At 37.2% G+C, this 23,193-nt stretch overlaps 3 protein-coding genes and 1 long non-coding RNA gene across 4 annotated transcripts; 1 reads left to right on the forward strand and 3 right to left on the reverse strand.

Annotated features, from left to right (window-relative positions):
* Positions 1-4,799: 4,799 nt before the first annotated feature.
* On the reverse strand, positions 4,800-6,081 carry LOC124455819 (glycine-rich cell wall structural protein 1.0-like). Its single transcript, XM_047006437.1, has 2 exons — positions 6,072-6,081; positions 4,800-5,143 (listed from the first exon to the last, which is right to left on the reverse strand). The coding sequence occupies exons 1-2, from the start codon at positions 6,079-6,081 to the stop codon at positions 4,800-4,802; spliced, it is 354 nt and encodes a 117-aa protein (XP_046862393.1).
* A 7,542-nt stretch (positions 6,082-13,623) lies between these two features.
* Positions 13,624-14,377, forward strand: LOC124455820 (protein ANTAGONIST OF LIKE HETEROCHROMATIN PROTEIN 1-like). Its single transcript, XM_047006439.1, has 2 exons — positions 13,624-14,110; positions 14,319-14,377. Exons 1-2 carry the CDS (start codon positions 13,624-13,626, stop codon positions 14,375-14,377), a joined length of 546 nt encoding a protein of 181 aa, XP_046862395.1.
* Positions 14,378-19,312: 4,935 nt separating this feature from the next.
* Positions 19,313-19,792, reverse strand: LOC124455821. Its single transcript, XM_047006440.1, has one exon. The coding sequence runs from the start codon at positions 19,790-19,792 to the stop codon at positions 19,313-19,315; it is 480 nt and encodes a 159-aa protein (XP_046862396.1).
* Positions 19,793-22,434: 2,642 nt separating this feature from the next.
* Positions 22,435-22,921, reverse strand: LOC124455570. Its single transcript, XR_006951907.1, has 3 exons — positions 22,894-22,921; positions 22,590-22,827; positions 22,435-22,519 (listed from the first exon to the last, which is right to left on the reverse strand). It is a non-coding gene; the product is annotated as an uncharacterized LOC124455570 (long non-coding RNA).
* Between the last annotated feature and the right edge of the window lie 272 nt (positions 22,922-23,193).

Consider the following 23,193-nt stretch of genomic DNA (forward strand, 5'->3'; position numbering starts at 1 on the left):
AATGTTTATTAATAGTTCATAAAATTTTGTTGGTTTGTAAACAATATCAATTTAGTTAACTGGAATCTGTAAATCCGTTGTCCATTTTGAATATAACGGTTTCATTAAAACGTTTGCTGTACTTGAAAAGCCTAAGGGTGAAGTACTTGTCGGCAGTGTACGTAATCAATTTCATCTTGTGGTCTTCATCAGGGTCATTGGTCAACTCAGGAGTATGATCATCAAAGATGTTTAAATGACTTGATTTGTCGCTAATGATGACAGACTTCCATGATTATTATACTGCATGAGTTTTTGCTTGAGTTTATGTCATGTCCATTCTTCATTTTAGGTTCTTTTTGCATCACACCCATGTGTCCTCAGATTTTCTTTTCAGAAGTTGCTTGTATCCCTTTGCCTGAGGAGATTTGGAATTAAGAATTTCAAATACCCTGTCGATGATTCTTGTAAATTTCACTGTAGCCTCACTGTTTTATGCTTTCTAAAGTTTCATTGAAACATTCAAGAATTTAATTGTATTTGCCATAGATGAGCTCAGAGTCTGGGTTCTGTCGTGCCCTACTGATTTCTTTTAAAATTCAATTCACTTTCAAAAGAAATCAGTAGGGCACAACGGAATATATGGATATGCATCTCCCCAATTAAATTTCTAGTTAAGACTCTGGGCTCAGGTATATGTCATATTGCGTGTCGAAAGTTCAATAAAATATCAGCAAAAAGGAGTGCCACAGGTAGCCATGAAAACTTTTTTATGTGCAATCGATTTGCGTAAATATTAATTACTTTCTTTGATTCACGTTCAATGCTTCTCACGCGCGCAATTTAGTTTAACACCATGCACGTATGTTTGCTTACGCATGTTTTCAGAATGCATGGCTAGTACAGTTTGTGAATTGAATGCTGCCAATCTGCGATGCCTTTGAACATTCAAAAACATAACGAATAACAAGTTAAGTGGACCTGAATTATATGCGTTTTGAAAAAATTTTGCTACGAACTGTAAAACATTGATGTTTTTCATACAATAGAAACAAATTTTAATGTTGAAAAAGCTGCAAAAATATAGTAAAACAAACGTTATTATTGTGCAGCAGTTGTTTTCTATGTTTTTTCATTTATCTATGGAATATTTACGGTTTTCTGAAAATGTTTGAATTAACGGTCGGTAATTTTGTGTTGAAAGTTTTCTACCTTGTCAAAATATAAGACTGCTAAGACCATAAAAAATTGAAGTTAAACAAACATATTGCACAAGAATAAGAATTGGTGTTCAATACATAAATCGATTGTATAAAAAACTCAAACGGATTTCTAGGACGCCTATGGGGATGCCGTAAAAGGTTGTTGACTTAAAGGAAACACTTAACGTTGCCAGAACAATCAACGGCTGAAACAAATTTTAGGCGTTTTTGTTGTTTTAAAGCAGGTCATTGAAAGAACTTAAAAAATAATGAAAAACAGCGAAACAGGAGGAAGGCGGGGTTTCCTCAAAAGTCAAATTTAGCTTACGCCAACATCAACGAATGAAGTTAATCTAAACTCATCCAATTATAGACACTGACATGATTATTCTCCTAAGGTAAATTAAAAGTGCAATTTAAAATATCTTGCTCACAAAAACGGCAAAGCTAAAAAGCATTTGAAACATATAGGGGGTAAAATATCGTGCATGTTGTTTATACAAATATAGCCTTTGTCAATCTTTTTGTCACGTAAACACATACGCTCAGCTTTTAAATTGTGGGCTATTTAATATTTTTTTTAATATGTAATTTTTTATAATCGTTATCAACTAAGGATTGATTTGAGTTTATATTAATCTTAACACCAATAATTGACGATAGTTTCTTGTGAATAAGCGCAGTGTTTGTCACTAGTTATAGAATTCTATCAAATAGATTTCCTCTTAACGAATTTGTTGAATTTAAAGGAGAGAATTTAAACGATAAGTTCTGTAGATGGCTGTATATATTACATTGTGTAAATTAGATATTTGATTTGAATCAAATACTTCATGGTAGGCGAGTGCTTACGATTTAAAACTCAACGTAGACAATTCCTTTCTTACGAAGGAACTTATTTGTTTTGTATTTTCCGTTGTTCCTTTTCTTTTGGACCGAAATGAAATATGATTCCTGAGATATTTACGAAGTTGCTTGACGGAAATGTCGTCGATGCTCTGGGATTTATATTTATTTCGGCAATAAAAATTCTTGAAGAATTCTATGCCCGTGTTCTAAAAGCGCACTCACTTTCACATATATTGAGAGTGACATCACACTCTATCTAATCATCAGCAAAGACATTTCGCCATCTATGGCAAGATTTTCTCCTAAAGATTTAAAATCAAGCAATCAGTTGAGTGAAATTGCGGTCTTCGAATAATTATGAAGTGATTTTTAAGACCCATTCATTAAGTGTCTGTGGGCTTTTAGAATACGGGTGATATAATTTATATGAGACTTTTCGGTTTGGACCATTTTTGTGACTCACAGTCTGAGGCTTTTTCAGTGTTGACAGTTATTACAGTGTCAATTGTTGAAGCAGAATCAAAATCATAGCCTGTGTTTCCTTTTGCAAACAGCGATGTTATTTTAGATTGACCTGGTTTAGCAGCTGCTTTCGCTAATGCATTTGCTGAATCTTTTTTACATCTTTCTGCTCTTGGCATTGCAGAAAAAGCGATAAGATGCAAGAAATATCCCTTTCAAAGTCATCAGTGTTTAGGTGACTAAGACATTTATGCCAGCAGATGTTTACCATTAAAAATATCTTTGCTATACGTTATGTTCCTGGCACTATTTGGATTATAATGAAAGGAATTTGCAAACGTATTGTGATTTTTAGTTGTTTACATTTAAAAAATGACATTTCACGGTTGTCGAGGAACCGCTCCTCAGCTGGTTCATTAACACTCTTCCTTTTGCAACTTTTATTTTACAAGCCAAACAATCTACAAGTACATCACTGGAGTATTCTTACGCTATCTATTATAGTTAATTATTTACATGTTATTTATACTATCGGTAATTACATAATTCGAGCTTTCCTTTACGTCATTAGCAGTACTCACTGTTTCATTGGGTTTCAAGTTCTCACGCGTTGCAACAAAAAAGAAGAATTAACTAAACAAACAAAGAACTTACAAAACCTACTTAAAACAAAGAAATGTTAAAGTGAAACTAACATAGTTACAACAATTTTAATGCTAAGATCAAAAGAATGCAATATCCCACAACGGTTAAGTAGTCTTTATCTTGGATTAAAAACAATAAATTTTCAACCTGTAGGGCACTTTTGCCCCCCCTGCCCATCTCCAGAAATGGCAAGGGGGGGCGTTGCCCCCTTTTCCCCCCCAGTTCCGGCATCCCTGGATATAAAAGAAATACAAAGAAGGGTAACTAGCGGGTGTAATGCTTGGCATATTTTCTTTACGCAATCGTTAAATCCGCCATTTTTCAGGCTAGTAACTTGATGTCGGGGTACTATGAATTTATATAAAAAAAAATGTTATTTTGGAATGTCAGTCACCTCATACGCAGAAGATTTTGGAAGATGCGGAATGTTGTGAGAAAACAAAAAGATATATAAGATATATATATGGTGAGAGCTCATAATAATTCAATTCCTAACAAGTTAGCAATGAAATTATGAGCTTAACAAGTACTTGTGATGTATACAGCAACGAAAAATGTATACCGCCCTCAAAGCTCTTATTGTAAAAAGCCTTTGTCACGGAAGATGGAAAATAACCATATGAAAAACCTTGTTAATCAACAACATCTTGTCCATTAATATATTTCGTAAGCAACGCCGCCATATTTAACTGTGCTTCGTAAAGTTAGCGATGCTAACTAGCTAACTTCAACTATCTTTTAACTACAGCTAGCACTAACTACTTTTTTTTACAACTAACCTAACTCAGACTAAGTGCATGAACGTGCTGTATTTAATTTAACCCTTCAATATATAAAGGTTTCTCTTGCGATAAATGTATTATGAAATTTCTGAGGCAATAGCAGGTGATGGCTTAACGCAAAGGGACTGCTTAATACAGTACCTGTATCATTTTGTCAACTGTACATACACCATGTTGTAATAGAAAAATATTCAAAATAGTTGAACATTTGTTTATATTTTCAGTATAAATAAATTATGATTTAAATAGGAATAAATTGGGTAGATGCAGAGCGATAAAGAGCATTTTGAAGTTCACTTCTTATGTTATCAAATTATAAGGTATGAAACATACCATTTAAAGTGAAATAAGGGCAGGGCTATCCAGATGTACGCACTCGTACCTATGTTTTCTTAAAAGTTCTTACGCAATTGTGTTTTTCAAAAACTGAATGACTCAGAGAATATCATAAATTTCCTAATTGACATTATCCAAAATATAGACAGAAAAACAGGCTTGATTTTTATAACCAGCTATGGTTTGAAAATATTTATTCAAAGAGTAGGATCACAATCAAAATTTAGGCTATGGCACTGAAGAAAAAAAATGCCCCTGATGCAACTATGAAAAAAATGCCCCTGAAAAAAATACCCCTGATGCAACTATGAAGTCTTATTACATAAAAAATGTAGTTTGACAACAATGTTGTCAATACGTAAAATTTTACTCGTATTTATAGATATAGGTAAATATTGTGCTGATTCACGTTGACTACCACAATTTGTGTCTTAACAGATAGGCAAACAATTATTTTGAAAAATGTTGTTTTGAACAGTTCTAAACTATACAACGAGATACTAAAAGGTTTTTCCAAGAAACACAAACTTTAAGATGATTTAATCTATCTCTTTCGAGTGATAATGACATATCCGTCTCCTTTGTCATTAAATGCTGACTTGTTCACTTGATTTTTTCCTGCATTATAAGATCCACCTCCACCACCACAAGATCCGGACACATTTTCTCCCGATGCTCCACCTGAGTAACCACCTCCTCCACCTGCTCCTCCACCATTACCATATGCTCCACCACCACCTCCGAATCCACCAACGGCATTGTTAGTTCTGGCACGTCCTCCTGCTCGTCCAATTATAAAAGCAAAACCTCCTTCTCCTCCATTTCCATACTTACCACCAAACTGTTTACTACTTCTTCCATTGCTGTAAAATCCCCCTCCACCACCACCTAATAAACATCACGAAAATTATTTATAAATTTTATACTGTTTTACTTCTGATTTGATTGCAAACAAAAAATGCATCACAGGGTTAGAATGATTTATATGGGAAAGGTTTGTTATCGATAATAATAAATCTTGGTGTAAAGTAAATGGTTTGAACCCGGGAGTATCGTTACATGTTTGTAAATGCATATCGTCCAGGTTGGTATAGTCATGAGAAGGACTGTTTTTGTTGTTGTTGAGTGACGTTTTGACAAACTTAGCGGTAGTCATCTTCAGAGTCAAATGATCGGAGCAGTTTATTTGGTAAACTGCACTTTGTCGTTCGTTGGGTAGTTCTTTGTCCTTTATGTTCGTTAGTACTTGTCGTAACGTTGTGATTGGTTTATGTGCGACACGTTGTGATTGGTTTATGTGCGTTGTTTTTGTCAAAAACTATAACTCTGACTTTATCAAACGCAACACTTACAAACCCAGCGAGCCCAACGAAACGAATAACTCAGTGACAACAGCAACGATACCTTACATCAAAGGTACGTCTGAGACTATCTCGCGTATCTTACGACCATAAAACATACGTGTCGCACATAAACCAATCACAACGTTACGACAAATACTAATCACATTGCCGAACATCACCGAATCACAAAGCACAACATTGACTGGGACTTGGCAAAATGCATTACTTACAGTACTGACTATAGACAACGACTTACATTAGAAAGTTGGTATACCAACTTGGAACAAACCCCCCTGAACAGATCACAGCAATTACCGTCACCTTACAAACGACTTATTCACAATTCAAACAAACGATTAACTAAAAACATTACACTTCACACTAATTCACAATGAAAATACACAATTGACACCCAAACATTACAACTAAAAAGATCACACATAAACGACACATCAAAACTAAAAACATTTCACTTCGCACCATGGCCTACTCAAATTTACACGGCCTGATATCTTGCCATAGCAAGGCAAAAAAATGCAAGGCCATTGAATTTTCAATGAGTCATCAAGTTTTCTCCTCAAATCTAAAAATAGAGCATGACAGGCAGGAAGTTTTTCATGAATCGTTTCCTGTTTTCTTCTGAATTGATTGTTATTGAGGAAGTTGTTTATTTGAAAAAGTGAATTTCTCTTGGTTAGTTGAGTGTTTGTGATAAGATCTTGATTGAGTTGTTCGTCAGTTGCAGTGCAGAATGCCAAACAAATGTAGCGTTGCTGGGTGTTACACCAAATACAAAGGACATGCTATTGGGACTGTATTCGAGTTTACAAAAGACGAGGAGCTGCAACCGATATGGCGCTTGTTCTTGAACAGAGTAGCTCATGACACCGCTGAACTAAAATCCGTGTTTATATGCGAACATCACTTCGAGGACAAGTATATCCAGCAAAATACCAAGTATCCTCGCCTCATCAAGTCAATGAAGCCAATTCCAACCATCCATCCAGAGAGCCTGAAAGATCATCCTTCACTGCAACCTTCAATCCCAAAGCTTCGAAAACCTCCGACTCAACACGTTTTTCAGGAAGATGAGTTTGACAAGTTCAAGCACTTTGATATAATGAAAGATTTTGGTGACATTAACGACTCACTGCTCCACGAACTTGGTCACCAGTTTTCGTTTTCTCGCCATGACGACCATGCCATTTTTTTCAAAAAGGAAAAGAATGAACAATCTGATCCTGAAGTTACAGTTTGCATCCGAGTGGATGTTGATCTGCGCGTATGCCTTTACCACCGAGGTGCCCCGCTTCCTTTACCCGAGTGGTTTCGTAGAGGTCAGTGTAAATTGACGAGTAAAAGTATGCTCCACAATTTTCCTGCCTATGTTGAACAAAAGAGCTTATCCTCTAGCGGTGTTTTGGAAGAGTTAAGGAAGTTGAAATATTAGAAGAGCCCTGTGTATTCAGCAAATATAATTCGGTATGCCCTCTTGTTACGTTATACATCTCTACAGACTTAGAAACTGCTGCAAGAAGAGTTTAAATTGCCATCTGTGTCTCTCCTCCGGCGAATAACAGCTGGGAAGATCGATGCATTGAAAGCTGCGAACCTTCTTAAAGACAACGGCAGTATTTCTGATGATGTGATTCTGATAGTGGATGACATGTTTCTTCAGAAGTGCGAGGAGTACATTACTGGTGAATCATATGCCGCAGATGAACAAGGTGAGCGGTATAAAGGTGTGGTATGTTTCATGATCGTTGGGTTAAAAGTAACATTCCATATGTGGTGAAAGCCCTTCCCAAGAAACAAATAACTGGGAAATGGTTAAAAGACGAGCTTTTAGCCTGTTTGAAACTACGTCAAGAAAATGGATTCCGTGTCAGAGGAATTGTATCGGATGATCATTCTTCGAACGTCAATTCATACAAGGAATTGCGCTCTGCGTGTGGCGCCTGTGTTGATGATCTGTATATCACACTGAATAGTCAGAAGACCTATCTGTTTTTCGACTCTGTTCACCTGGTGAAGAACATCAGAAATAATTAGCTGAATCGCAAAAGGTTTCTTTTTCCTAATTTTTACTATGTTTTATGACCCTATTTCGTGGCGGTTACTTCATGAGGTGTACGAGAAAGATCATAAACTTGAGGCAAATTAAGGGCAGCGCCTGAACTTAGTGCGAAGGTTTTACAGCCGGGAAATTGTAAACAGAATGTACCCCTAGCTTTAGCCATTTTTTCACGTTCAACTGCTACCGGCATAAGACATTATTTTCCTGACAAAGCCGACGACATTGCAAGTTTCCTGCACCTTGTTGATATTTGGTGGACAATTTCAAATTCAAAATCCCGATTTAACACCTCTAATCGCCTTGGGAATGCTGCAGCTCTCAATGACAAAAAACCCGAATTCTTGAGAGCCTTTGTAGACAGTGGGATAACCTTAAATTGCCGAATTGCGACAAATTCAATCTTACTGCTCAAACTAGTCATGCGCTTCGATGCAACCTTCGCTGCCATGCTGCTTTAATTGAAGAACTTTTAAGTGAGGTTTATTCATACGTGCTGACTTCGCGCTTCCAGAGTGATCCATTGGAAAAACGGTATGGTCAGTACCACCAAATGAGTGGTGATCGTTTTTTGGTCGGCTTAAAAGATGTGGTATTCTCAGAAAAGATTCTAAAAATAAAAAGCCTTGTGAAGGGAGGACTGGACATTGATGATGGGGTCAAAGTCACCGATCAAAAATCACCGGAAAAAGTAGCAGAATTTAGAGACTCCATGCAGCCAATCATATCTGAGTCTATAAGAATATGTTTGACGGATGCTTCTAAGGAAATTTCTGATAACGTTGCTGGGTACATTGCAAAAAAGCTGATTAAGCTTTGCAATAGTTGCTGTGAGCAACTACTAACCAATAATGGTGTTTCGCCATATGTGCAGTTACTTTCTCGTGGCGGATTGAAGGAACCATCTGCTGCGTTGGGTAATTTTGTTGCTCATGGATTTGCTGTACTGAATGCAGCAGCAAACATTATTCAAGACTTTAGCTTGCCATCGCGATTTGTTGCGGAGGATCTTTTGAAAACCGTTTTGTGTAACGAAGGGTTCGTCTGCGAACAGCACGAAGATATCGCCAATAACCGGGAAATAAGAATTATTTGTAACGTCTTCCTCAACAATCAGAGGAAAAGGCGAACAGACACTGTTGTCAAAGACCGATTCGTTGCACTAAAGCAAGGCAAGCGTTCCAAAGGCAATTGATGTAATTTTATTTATTTTGACCGAGACTGCGTTTTTAAAAGGCATCTACTTTCAACTCAAGTTTTTGTCTCAATTTCAGCATGCAAATGACTTGTTTGTCTCTGACGCACTTGATCTCTAGTATATACTCCAATCCGATTTCGCATATAAGTGGTAGAAGTCGAAATCAATTAGAAATCGTGAATGCCTTAATGGCCTTGCATTTTTGGCCTTGCAAGATATCAGGCCGTGTAAATTTGAGTAGGCGCACTAATTCACAATGACAATACACATTTGACACCCACACATTTCCTGTAGACACAATACAATGACGTAAGAACCAGATAAGAAATACGGCTAACCTGACGTTTACTCCTCATTTGACTCTGAAGAAGACTACCGCTAAGGTTGTCGAAATTTCAGTCAACAACAACAAAAACAGTCCTTCTCAGGACTATAGCAACCTGGACGATCTACGTTTACAAACATGTAAATCTTGGTGTAATGGTTAGAGCTCATAAATATTAAATCAGTATCCCTTAACAACAAAGTTTTTCTCGTAATGAATTCAAATTATTAAAAATGTGAGCCTAAATACCGTAAACTCAAAATCTGCTACAACCTGAATTTCCTGAATCAGCTTGCTTTGCTCCTTGCCCATTTACTCCTCCAGCCCAATTTTTGCAAGGTGTGACACATTTATTATTTTTTCCAGATGTTTTAGTGCTCGCATCACAGTTATCTAAATGTTTGTTCAGTTTTTCTATACCGCCACCACCTCCAGCAACCAGTAGTGGTACATTGTTGCTCCTAACAACAAAAGAACCTCCACCTCCTCCTGCACTTTGGCTTTGAGTATTGACAGGTGCTTCTTGCCCAACCAGAATTTTAATAATTTCTCTTTTGTTTATTTTAAAGTCTCTTTTCATGTAAGCTCCACGATCAAAAACGATAGATTATCCAATTATAACGTTAAACAAATCAAAATTATTGCTTTTTTATCAGAAATAATTCTATTAATTGGAACTCCATGGCCTCGCATAAAAGCACAAGCTTCTGAAAATGAAAAAAACGGGTACTTTGTTTCACAGGAAAAAAATATTGGAATGAAAAGTTATATTCTTTGTTTGTATTTTCTTTAGAAAATAGGCTTTTCAAAAATATATTGAAAAGAAATGTTCGTCATTAAATTCATCATTTAAATGACGTTTTGTTTATTTTTTCACCATTCAAATTTCCTGAGCAAACCATGCAGTCTGCTAGATTTTCTAGAAAAGATTCCGTGCATTATAAAGCTATAGAGTGTTTTCATTAGTCGCTATGTTTTGGAAAAATCGCTTATAATGAAAAGAACTTATGTTAATTTTGAGCATCGGCACTTTGATGTTCTCTCCCTAACACAGTGAACTAAAATAAATGGAACGCTGCCTGCAATACGAGACCCTAATAGTTATTTAAAGACATGATTTTACCCCAGACACGCGGGATTTCACTCCAGAATTACGTGGTGAAAATCATGGTGACAATTACAGGATAAACATTGAAGTGTTGCTTTTCTCGAAGAGAAAATTAACAAGAAATCGGCCTTTATTTCAAAAAAAAAAAAACACGAAAAAGATATTTTTGGTCATATTGACAGGTAAGATCTATTGCTTTCTTCTTTATTTCTCTTGACTCAACACAAGCGATAGACTTGACAAGATTTCGTTAGATAGTTGAATTTAGGCAAGAGTCAATCAACGTCTTCTTTATGAGCATTAAAAGCATTGACAACCAAAAAGTTGTTGAAAAGACGGTAAACTATTCATTGCACGTCTTTTTTCAAGAAAGGAGAAGTTGTTTGGGGGGTATTTATATATAAGATTAGTTATCTTTGATGTATTTTTCTTTACACGGGCTGCCAAACGTCGATTTAATAAATATATGTAGCTTCAAAAAACATGTTTTATGTAGATATTGTTTGTTTTCCAAGCATGTTTACGTATTTTTTTACTGTTTCTGTATCAAAAACGAAGTTGTAAACAGACGAAATTCAACAGATCAATAATCTATTTACATTAAATGACCATTAAAAATACTCATCTTGTTTATTTCAATAGAGCTTAAACAACAACATTATTACGAACGTTATTATAAGTGCAAAGAAGGAAGCAACTGAATTTGTTTGTCAAATTGATCAAACGTCAACACAAACATGCAACGACAAACAAAAAAATGTCTTTTTCGATTTTATTTTTGATTTTCTCTTCAAGTTTCTTGTTCAACTAATCAATTTTCACTCCGTGAGAATCTCGAAACATTACACACGCGTGTCTGGGGTAAAACCACGGCTCCAATTATTTTAGGTAGCGTTGCATGTATTTACTTCAATGCCCCCATTATGACCGCTTTGACGTCACGTGCAACAATCCTTAGAAGCACTTTTTTCAAGCATTCGATCAATCAGCGGGCGTATTTTTAAAGAAATTTCATAGTTGTTTATACTAACAAGAATACAATAGAAAATTTATTGCGAGCAACTTTTTAAACTTTTGGGAACATTTTGAGCATATTTTGACATTTTAGCAAAATTTAACGAAATTGATAACACAATCTAGGCTTGTTAATTCTATGGAGCGTTTGCATGTGACGTCAAATAGCCCAAGTTTGGGGAGTACATCAAAGTATCGATGCTTAACAGTACATGAAATTAGCAGAAATTTTATTTCACTATATGTAATTTTCAAAGCAAATTGGCGACTGATGAAAACACTATAGTAGATTTTCCGAATGATAAATATTTTTGCAATAAATTGTTACGTCACGTTACAATTTGTGTCGCAAAGTATTCAACTGTCATTATCATTGACGCCTGCCCAAAATGAAGGGTTTCTTTAGTCCCAAATAACTGAAAAAATACTCTGGCTTATGTAAAGCAAATCATATTTTTATTTGCTTTCCCCTAATATAAATTTAAGTACTTGAATATTTTTCATACGAGCACAGTAATAGTTTATGATCAGTCACATTTTTTATACATTATAAAAAACAATCACTTAAGAAAGTTTGATAAAATTTGACAATTGTATGTTCTAGATACGAAAAAACAAAATAAGCGATGTTAAAGTAGTTAAGGTGCAGGTATGGTCCCGGAAGTAAACGGAGCTCTTACCCGTGTCAATTAGTTTCCAGTCCTAGGAAGTAAACAGGGCGCGCGCGTGTAAACTGGAAACGACATAAAATGAGCGAAAGTTTGCTACTGGATGACATGATTAATTGAAACACGATAAAACTTAATTAAAATTGTCAATTGTTTTCTATTCTTAAAGCAATATTAGATCCGTTTTCTTGTTTCTTTTGCAAATATAAAAAAGGAGAACACGTTACAATTTTATTGAGTTAAAGTTATTTGGTAATTTTTGTCTTACTAAAACGAAAATGGCTTTAAAAGTAGACATAGATCAAGGAAAGAAAGTGAAGGAATCGTCCTTCGAATTTGAAGATTGTTTTGCGTTTCAATTAGCTACAAAAATATCGCAAAAATAGTGCACGATACATGTTTTTACATCTTAAACTCAGTTCTTCTTCACTAAAACGGAGTTAATTAAAATAAAGCAAATTTTGTACATATTTAACCAGCAATCGTTTCAATCGCAAATATATCATAGAAATAGTACATAATACATGTTTTTTCATCTTAAACACAGTTTTTCTTCACTAAAAGGGGGTTGGTTAAAAAACGAGAAATTTTGTACATATTTAACCAGCTCTCTTTTTAATTACATAAACATGGCAAAAATAGTGCATGATATATGTTTATGCATTTTAACTCAGTTTTTCTTTACTAAAAGGAGGTTTGTTAAAAAACGACAAATTTTTTCCTATTTAACCAACTCTCTTTTTAATCGCAAAAATTTCGTAGACTTAGTACATAAAACATATTTTTGCATCCTAAACTCAATTTTTCGTCGCTAAAACGGAGTGTGGTAAAAAAAGAAAAATTTTGTGCATATTTAAGCAACTTTCTTACCTATTACAAAAACATCGTAAAAATAGTGCATGATACGTGTTTTTGCATCCTAAACTTAATTTTTCGTCACTAAAAGAGATTTGGTTAAATAAGTACAAAATTTGTTTTATTTTAACCAACCCTAGCAATAGGGTGAAAATTTGAAATAGACAAGGGTCACAAGATTAAACATGTTTTAGTATAACAATCAAAGTGCAGTAGAAGAACATCCTTTTTTACTGGCCATTAAAAATAAATTTCTAACAAATCAGGGTCATAAAGATAGATATATCTGTGTGTAAATGATACCAACATTATTTTATAGATGATGTGATTTGTTTACGTGTTGCTAAGAGGCAAGTTTAATCGAGTGCTTTTAGACAACACAGGAAACAATTGTTAACCTCCCTTGGGAAAAATCTGTCTGCCAGCAAACTGTAAACAAGCTTAAGCCTCATTTCCACCTATCGCACGAATCAACTCGCAGCTCGCTGCGAGAACTCGCAATTGTTCATGTCTGTTTCGAGTACTCGTTGTTTGATAACTGTTTTTCAGCGAGCTAAGAAAAAAATATGGCGGATGCTTAAGGAGTGAAGAATGAGTCCTTTGACTAGAAAGCAAATAGTTCTTTTACTCTATTTGCGAAGTCGAAGAGGACAGCGTGAAAAATACCGCAAACGTTTTTGGATCAGGCCAATATTCCAAAAGAGATCTCAACATAGCGAATTTTTCACTTCAGTGAAGGAATTACGAGATGGAGACCACGAAGGTTATTTCCACTATTTTAGGATGTCACCTGATCAATTCGATTACTTACATGGCCTTGTAGGCTCCCTTATTCAAAAGAGCCATAAAAGTCGTGATGTCATTAGTTCAAAAGAACGATTAGCGTTGACACTTCGCTATTTAGCATCAGGAGACAGTCCACGAAGTTTGTCTTTCAGTTATAGAATAGGAGTGACAACTGTACACAGAATTATTTCGAATACCTGTTTGGCAATTTGGAATGCTCTTTTGTCAAAAGGATATTTGAAAGCTCCCAGTTCACCGTATGAGAGGTTAAAAATAGCTGATGAATTCAAAAGAATCTGGAACTTCCCTAATTGTTGTGGGGCCATTGATGGCAAGCACATAAAAATACAAGCACCAGCAGGATCAGGGAGTTTGTACTATAATTATAAATACTGGCATAGCATTGTTCTCATGGCTATTGCTGCAGCAGACTATTCATTCATATTAGTTGACATTGGCGATAATGGTCGTCATAGTGATGGAGGTGTGTTTCAGAATTCTAAATTAGGTATTGGGTTGCTGTCAAATTCTCTTCAACTTCCTGAACCATGCTGCATAAGTAATAGAATGAGTACTTTTCCTTTTGTCTTTGTTGGTGATGAAGCATTTCCATTGATGAAAAATCTGATACGTCCCTACCCTGGCAAATTTCTACCACAACATGAGCAAATTTTCAACTATCGCATTTCCAGGGCCAGAAGTGTTGTTGAAAATGCATTTGGCATTGCTGCCTCAAGATTTCGAATATTGAGAAGAGAAATTATTGGCAAACCTATGAAAGTTGAGAGGATTACCATCGCTGTAGTTGCACTTCATAATTTCCTGATAAAGACGGAGGCAAAACAACCAGCATGTTCTAGACAGTATTTACCCCATGGTTTTGTGGACAGTGAGGACAGGTATGATTAGATTTCTTAATTTTTTTCAAGAATACCATATTTCAAAAATTGTAATGAAACAATTTTGATGAACTCAAACTGATGTGAAATATTCTTGACTTCTTAGACAGATTTGAGAAGAGATTTCATTTGCAAGAGAATTATTATTTTTATCCCTTTATTTTAGAAATGGAAAAATTTTATTGGGCTCATGGAGAGCCTCTGTGGAGAATGCACAAGGCTTAAAGTCAATTGGGAGACAAGGCTGAAATTTTTATAAGAAAGATGCCTCAGAAGTACGAGATCAATTTAAAGAGTATTTCATAAAACCAGAGGGTGAAGTTCCATGGCGGCAAAATCATATATCTTTTAATGGGAACCTTGAATGACTTTGATTTATTCTTTCAACTTTCTTTTCCTCTTTGCATGGGTATTTTTCATTCTTACAAGTTTAACTATTGCTAATGTAAACTCAGTTTTTTTCTCTAAAGCAAATGACATTTTAAGTAAATTTTATTAAATTAGATGTAGCTTATGTTAATATAGTTTGGGAAAAAATCCTGTCTTGTTTCTTAAAACCAAAGCTGAAAGCAAATATATAGAATATAACATGTGCAAACAGTAAAACAGCTCTCCTTTACAATTACATAATCATTTACAAAGAAATTCAACTTTATAACAATGTTTTAAGACAGTTTATGATATAGTTGATTTATTCTTTGTCTTTTTGGTCAAGGACTTGTGAAAAATTTATCAAACTGGATTCCACCTCAAACAAAACTTGTGCTATCTTCATTTTGGCTAATGATTTGTGATAATTATCAAACTTGCTTAATGTGACTCCAACATATTTACCATATGCCATACCATCATCCTCTACTGAATTGCCTTGGTTTCCACTGGCATTGCCATTCTTTTCATCTGCTTTCAAAATTTTTAATATTTCTAGGTCAATTTTTCGATCCTCAGAAGTTTTTCTTTTTATGGGGGAGTGCTTTAATTTTTTTCTTCCAACTGGACTTAACTCCAACCCTCTCTTGTTTTTCTCTGTAGTTGGAGTTGATGTTAGTGCTCCAATGCTGTGTTGCTCAATTTCATTTGAATCACTCGTAACAATATCTTCCTCATCAATTTCATGAAGTTTTTCACTGCTTTGGTTGCAACTGAGGTTGCTTGAAGTGGCTCTGTGCAATATGGTTTCCCTGATGAAATCCATGCTTCTAAACCATTTCCATCTTATTTCTTTTCCTGTTCCAGAACCAGAAGATAAATTCTGATTTCTTACATTTTCTGAAAAAGTATCTCTTAATCCTTTCCCTTTCGCTCGACATGATGAAACTTTGAAGACAAAATAGAAAAATAATTAAAAATTATACTGTTATTTAGCATTTTTCAGAGTTTTCGGACTGACCTGGTAGTTCAACTTCGTTTGCCACACATTGCCATGCATTTTCTTACAGTTTCGATTAAAAGTTCGATCTTTTTATCGCTCCATCTTTCGTTTCGTTCTTGTCTATCCGACATTTTGTAGTTTGTTTTTTGAAAAAAATGGGGAAAATAACATAATGCTAAAAAACGATGCCACGGGATCAGTAGCCTTTCTTTCATTGGTGAATTTTTATTTCAAATAGCTGCGAGAAAAAAATAGTTGAAAAATCTGAACTATCTGCGAGGTCATAAAAAATACTAGTCGCGAGTTTGCGAGTTATCGCAGCGAGCTGCGAGTTGATTCATGCGATAGGTGGAAATGAGGCTTTAGTCTGAGTATCAAAGTCATCTATAAGCTCAGCTCTGTGAGCTAACGTGTCACCGTGTCAACTGCTTGCTTTGTCTTGGTCTTCTATACAAGAATATCTGCCTTTTCCGTGCTCAATTTTAATAAATTGTTTTGAATTCATGTTGCACTTCAAACTGTACCACAATTTCTTTTTTGTGTTTGTTTTTCCATATTTTTTTCTGTTGGATAAGATTTATTGTGTGGCATAGCGGCCAGGCCCTGCCAGACCAGCTAAGCTTAGTCCCCACGCCTTGGTTTTCCTTGTTAGTTTTTGTACAAATTTTGTCACAAATAATATCTGAATGGGCGGTGGTTGGAATGTTGCGCAATTTGCTATCTTTTGAAATCGTGGAAGGGTGTCAAGTGTCAAGCCAATCACAGCGCAAGCATTTTGTGTGAGCGACACCATGAGATCTGGATCGACACCATAGCCATAATTTTGTTGCGCAATGACTGTGACATCGTTGCAGATGGGAAAACAACTTGCCAAAATCAACGATATTGATAACAACAAACAACACAACAAACAACACAACAAACAACATTTATATACCGGCCAGTATTAATCCCCGCCAGGGGGGTTTACCGGTCCATGGATTTTTCCACGCCACACGTCTCTATCTCTCGCCATATCTCTCGTTATACCAATCGCCTTCATATCACTGTTCACAGCATCCATCCATCTCTTTCTCGGTCTACCTCGTTTGCGGACTCCATCAACATTCATATGCAACGTTCTACGAATTTCAGCACTTTCTTCCCTCCTTTCCACATGCCCAAACCACCTCAAACGCTGGCGCCTTACCCAATTCTCGATACACTCAACACCAACTCTTTCTCTAATCTCTTCACTTCGAATCCTATCCATCAACGTTACACCACACATCATCCTAAGCATTCTCCTTTCCGTCGACGCCAATCTTCTCAGGTCCTCTGCTTTCGGCGCCCAACACTCTGCTCCATATCCAAAACACTTCTAACACATGCCTTATACAATTCTCCTTCTGCTTCAACGAAGTCGACTTTCCGCACAACATTCCCGACAACTCTCTAAACTCCACCACGCTGCTTGAACTCTGTTCCTCACCGCTTGCTCGCACCTCCACCATCATTTAACACATCACCCAGATATTTAAACTCCGATACACCTTCCAAACTCACGTCACCCAGTTCAAACCGTTCAATCGCGACTCGCCCACCACTTCGACACGTCCCGCACTCAAAATCAGTTACTCTTGTCAATGCACCACGGACACCTGAACATCTTCCATGAACCCACTTACTGCATTTCCCACACATTATCCAATTCACTCCAACTCTTTTCCCACACACACCACATGGCCATTTATCACTGTCCTTCACCTCCATCTGCCTCGAGCGTCTCATGCCCTTCGTCTTTGCCTCATTCTCTTTCAGTCCCTTGACTTCTATTGCCGTTTTCCATTCTCGGTACCATTCCATGACTTTCTGCTTCGACTCCGCCACCAAGACAATGTCATCTGCATACAACAAACACCAGCATCCTTCTTTTCTTCTCACTTCCTCTGTCAGTACATCCATCACACAAGCAAACAGTAACGGCGACAAGACTGAACCTTGATGAACACCAACTTTTACCTCAAAAACACCAGATCTAACACCTTCCTCCGTAACCACCGCCTCTACAACTTCATAAGTCTCCATAACTGCCCGAACCATATTCTCTGTCACACCTTTCTTACGCAGCGCATATTCGATCTCCTTTCTCGGAACTCTATCAAACGCCTTCTCCAAATCTACAAACACAATATACAATTCTCTGTCCTTCTACAAAAATTTCTCCTGCAGCTGCCTCAACACAAAACACGCATCCGTCGTTCCTCTCCCCGGTATGAATCCATACTGCTCTTCCCCCATCCGAACAACTTCCCTCAACCTTCTTTCAAACACTCTCTCTACTATCTTCAACGCATGCTCCATCAGCTTAATAGTCCTGTAATTCCCACATACCGTCGCTGCTCCTTTTCCTTTGTACAGCCTTTCAATGTTCTCGGCATCTTTGAGCCCTTTCAAAACTCTTTACATAACATTGTCCAACATTTCGCACCACTTCACTCGGTCCCGTCGCCTTTCCTTTCTTCATCTTGCGCAGAGCCGCCACCACCTCATCAACAGTCACTATTTCACGGCCCAAAACTTCATCCGCTTCAACTTCTCCATTCCACCTCATTCTCTACATTCATCAAACGATCACAGTACCCTCCACACTTCTAACCTGTCTTCCAACACCTTCAACTCCCCATCGGTTCTGCACGCCGGAGCACCTATCGTTCCTCTCCTTCTTCTTCTAGCAGTTCTAAACAACGCTTTTCATCCGCATTCTTCCTGATTTTTCGCTTTAGCCACCTCCTTTCGCGCCTTTTTCTTGAATCGGATGTAATCGATCCATCTGCTTCAGTCCGCGACTTTCTCCACCTTTTAAATGCCAACTTCTTCGCCAATCACTTCGCTGACTCGTTGATCCCACCATGCCTGTTCTTCTACTACACCGCCTTTACTTCTACAACATACCTTCTCCGCTGCCTTTAAAACACCCTTCTCCAGCACGTCCATCGCTCCTCCACCGTCTCACCCTCATTCAATGTCGTAATTTCGTCACGAAAACACTGCTTTCCTTCATTTGATCGTAATCAGCTTAAGCCTGCCTTTAACTCAACCTTTCTCCTCTTCACCTCCTGATTCTCCAGTCCATGACCAGCAGCTTGTGCTGGATCACATTCTTCTCCTGCAATCACTTTTGTATCCTTCACATTTTCCTCTCTTCATTCACCAGTATATAATCCACCACCGTCCTACTGTCACCAGATTCATACGTCACAGCTTGCTTTTCCTTTATAAACCACGTATTCACTACCACCATCCCACAACTCGCTGCTAACTCCAATATCGCCTCGCCTTCAGAATTCATATCACCAACTCCAAAACCTCCATGCGCACAGTATCCAATTCTTACGCTTCCCACATGACCGTTCCAATCACCAAGCATCACCCTCTAATGTCTGCTCACTGCATACACGCTGTCGTAGAACTTTTCCTTCTCCTCCGCACTTCGTCCAACCTGCGGAGCATACACCACAACGAAACTCACAACTTCGGCCTCAATAACTACATCAACTCTCAGGACTCTGTCCGAAACTCTCTTCACTGCTACAACCGACTTCGCCCAATCCTCTCTTATCGCAAAGCCAACACCATTCGTGCCACTTCCGTTTCCCTTCCAAAACCACTTAAATCTCGCTCCAATATCTTCACCCTTTATGACTCTCGTACCTTCACCTTTAAACCTTACCTCCTGAAACCCACACACATCAACTTTCCTTCTCTTCAACATGTCCGCCACTTCTGCACTCCTTCCCTTCATTGTCCCAACGTTCACTGTGCCTATCCGAAGGGTGACACTTCCACCAACATTCGATCCGGAGATTCTTCGCACCCCCTGCCCACTGAAGGGCTGCCGGGGACTGGGGGCCATATCTTCTTTTCCAAAGTTCATGAATTTTGTTGGAACAAAAGTTTTACGGTAGGATGCCCTTCCTTACACCAACCCCTTTTAGTCGTCTTTTAGGACACGCAGAGGATACGTTGGCGCAATTCTAAGCCGGCAACCACACGGCAAGATATTGATAACAGTGATTGATAATTATTATATCTACCATGGTCTCTTACACTGCGAGTATTAATATTCTGCGCTATACTAAGTCGAAGTTTCAGTTGTTTGAATATTCAAGAAGGTATTTCCATCGAGATTTTTAAGCTGAAGAAACTTGTGAACGCTTTTTGGTGCAAGAGCAAAGAGCTTGAACAAGCAAAATTGGAATAACAACGACGAGTATGATCTTGTGAATTTTCAGAATTGCCTTTTCCGCAGAGTCAGAATGCCATATAGTGCTTTGTGCATCAGTAAGGTAAGATTCTGACGTAGTTACTTGCTATAGATGATAAAAATCACTCAATTATGCTTATGGCCCTAAATGTTGTATGTATCAAATGGAATTAATATGGTGGTCAGTCACTCAAAGTTCATTAAAATGACCTCGTATTTTCATTGAAAATAAGTGATCTCCTTAATTATTAAACCTTGCTATAACACTACAGCTTTTTTGTTGAAGCTGTTTGCTTTGTACCCTATTGATATAAATGCGTATAAAATAATGCTACTTCTCAATTTTTAATGCCTGCTATAACACTGCAACTGTATTTTCGAAACACACTGGTTGCTTTGTGCCATATAGATCATATAAATAGTAAGTCTCTTTCTCAATACTTAAGCTTGCTATAAAAAGACAAAGTTCTTTATTCCCAAAAGCTGGTTATTTTGTAACATTACCGTTTAGATATATGTACAAATAAGCCACCTCCTCAATTATTAAAGGGGTTATATCACGAATTTTAGCCCCCCTTTTTTATTAGCTTAATTGAAAATTTGGATTATTTGAAGAACTATGACATGTCGCTGGACTTAAACAGATAAATATAAGTTCCTTAATTTTGCCTCCAAAGTCGGGTACTTTTTGCGAATTTTTTACGACGCCATATTGATACTTGTGACGTAGATAGTTGAACACGTCTGTTTCCGTCAATATAATATTATATTATAGGAGGTGATTTTGTTGTCGTTTTTCTTGTCTTAAAAACAAATAATGACAGTATTTTCAATAAAATATTAAAAAACAAGTTGTCCGGAAAGTATGGCTTCAAATCAGTGCTCAGATAATTCGAATTCGATGTCTGAATGCGTATCTGATTCGAGCTCGGAATCCGTGGGTTATGTCGAGCATTTAAACGACTTCGCATATGACGATGAACCGCTCGCAGGAGATGGTGATGAAGTGCATACTCCAGATGATCCCGATGGAATTCTCCTGCGACCTTAGAACAACGAAGTGATGGCGTAATTCCACTCGGTGAATGGTAAGTTGTTGTTTTCTCCTGTTTGTAATATACATAAAGTTACTTTATAAACCACAATGCTCCCACGTTTCAGGTGTAATTGTCAATGCTGTCATACCGATTTGTTAGAAGGCGCATTAGAGTACAGATGCTGTAAGGAAATAGGACCAGCTTTGCAGAAAATGACATTCGATGGCAGCATTGAGAAAATATCATGCATAACACAGCATGCCAAATTTGGGCCTTTAGTTCATGAGGCTGTCCTTGAAAACGTTGGGCCACTATTGAGAGATAGGAATGGACGTGCTTATCGCCGCCAAGCATCACAATCATTAAATATGTAAGATTGTAAATTGTATGAGAAAGAATGTTATCATCAACATTGTTTCATCAACAATAATTAGTCCAACCTTTTTATTTACTTCAGGTACTTGAGAGCTGTGGCATACAGATGGTTGATGCGATGGTTTTGTGGGTCTATGGGATGGGAGAATACTCGGCCTTTACCTGCTTGTGTTTACCACTTTATTCGGAAAGCATATCCAAGTGGTAACACAAAAGGTTACATACCATCAGAGGGGCGATGATGGAAAGGTCTTTTAACTTGTGCACTGTAGAGACTGTTGGCCTTCTTTGCTGAGTTTAGAATGGTCAGGAAATATGCCTAGATGAAAACCAAATAGGAGATACATGGATGCACTATACGGTAAAGAAAATCTTTTCTTCAATGTCAGTCTGGGAAAAAAAAAGAAAAATTATATGGAATTAAATCATAGCATAAATGTAAAAATGGAAAATAGCAAGCCACATGAACTTATCTTATAAGGTCTTCACACTTGAGTGCACTGCATCCACAAAGGGCATGTTGAGCATTAAACTACAATAAAAAAAATTATTCATGAAAATTAATTAGTTGCACAATCGAGTGAGATAGTCATCTTCAATCTGACAAGTATACATACCATTCAATGTTATATTAATACTGTAATCATCAGGAAAGGTGTGTATATCAGTGCCCAGATAGGGAGGCTAGAGGGTACTATCACTTGCCTAAGGTGAACTCTCAGGCTGGTGGTGGGAAGGAGGTGCCTTACTTCTCCATTCCAGACAGGCTCCAAGCAATGTCTGACCACTGCCCTATCATCTACCAACTTCAATTTATTCTTTTTCAGTGAAGCATTGACCTCGAGGATGTCCTTTCATTGGAGCTTTGCATTTAGTACATTTGCAGTACTTTTATTCCCAGAGCTATTTAATATTTGATCTGCATCATCTGTTAGGTCTTGTAACTGCTGTCTTTGCTGTTCCACTAAGGAAAAAATGCAGATCATTTTGCAACTTCTGGGCCTTTTCTTCAAAGATGCTTTTGTCTTTTATACCAGCTTAAAGTCTTTTGTAAAGATGTAAGTTTTTCTTAAGACGATGGCACGATTTACATGGAGACTGGGATTCACAAATATCTTCACCAACTGCATGTAGTTCTTCTTCAAATGGCGAATCGTTTGCTTCCCCAGTGCATACTTCAACATGCTCAGCTCCATCACTAGTAGATGGTACTTCCTCATCGAGAGAACATGTTTCCTTCAGCGATGGCTTATGGAGAGTATGTCGAATAATCTACAAAACATATATCGAATTTACATATGACAAAAGAAAAATTAACATAAACAAGCGTAAACTTACTTGTCTGCGCTTTCGATCGGTTATTTCGTCCTGTAATGGTTCAGGAATCCCAGCCACGTCAATGGTTGGGATAGCTTTCTTCAACCTTCTTTTGAGCTTGACTTGCACGCTCAAATTAAGGTCAAAACAAGAATCTTCAAAATGCGCAGAACACAGACACGAGGTAGAGGAAGCCTCAAAACCCGGTCTATGTCTACGCACAAAATTTACCCATTTTCTATGTCTTTGCGGCTCTGTTTCTTTATTAGGAAACAGATGCATCGACATTCCTTCTGTTTTTGAATCATTGGCGCAACTAAT

Source organism: Xenia sp. Carnegie-2017, unplaced genomic scaffold (assembly GCF_021976095.1).
Source record: "Xenia sp. Carnegie-2017 unplaced genomic scaffold, XeniaSp_v1 HiC_scaffold_4, whole genome shotgun sequence".
Taxonomy (NCBI): Eukaryota; Metazoa; Cnidaria; class Anthozoa; order Malacalcyonacea; family Xeniidae; genus Xenia; species Xenia sp. Carnegie-2017.

Bases quoted from the DNA above. Each gene is read 5' to 3' on its own strand.
- LOC124455820 (XM_047006439.1), top strand. From the start codon at position 13,624: ATGTCACCTGATCAATTCGATTACTTACATGGCCTTGTAGGCTCCCTT. The intron at 14,111-14,318 runs GTGTGTTTCAGA...TCGCATTTCCAG, and splicing joins TGGTCGTCATAGTGATGGAG to GGCCAGAAGTGTTGTTGAAA.
- LOC124455821 (XM_047006440.1), bottom strand. From the start codon at position 19,792: ATGGCCCCCAGTCCCCGGCAGCCCTTCAGTGGGCAGGGGGTGCGAAGA.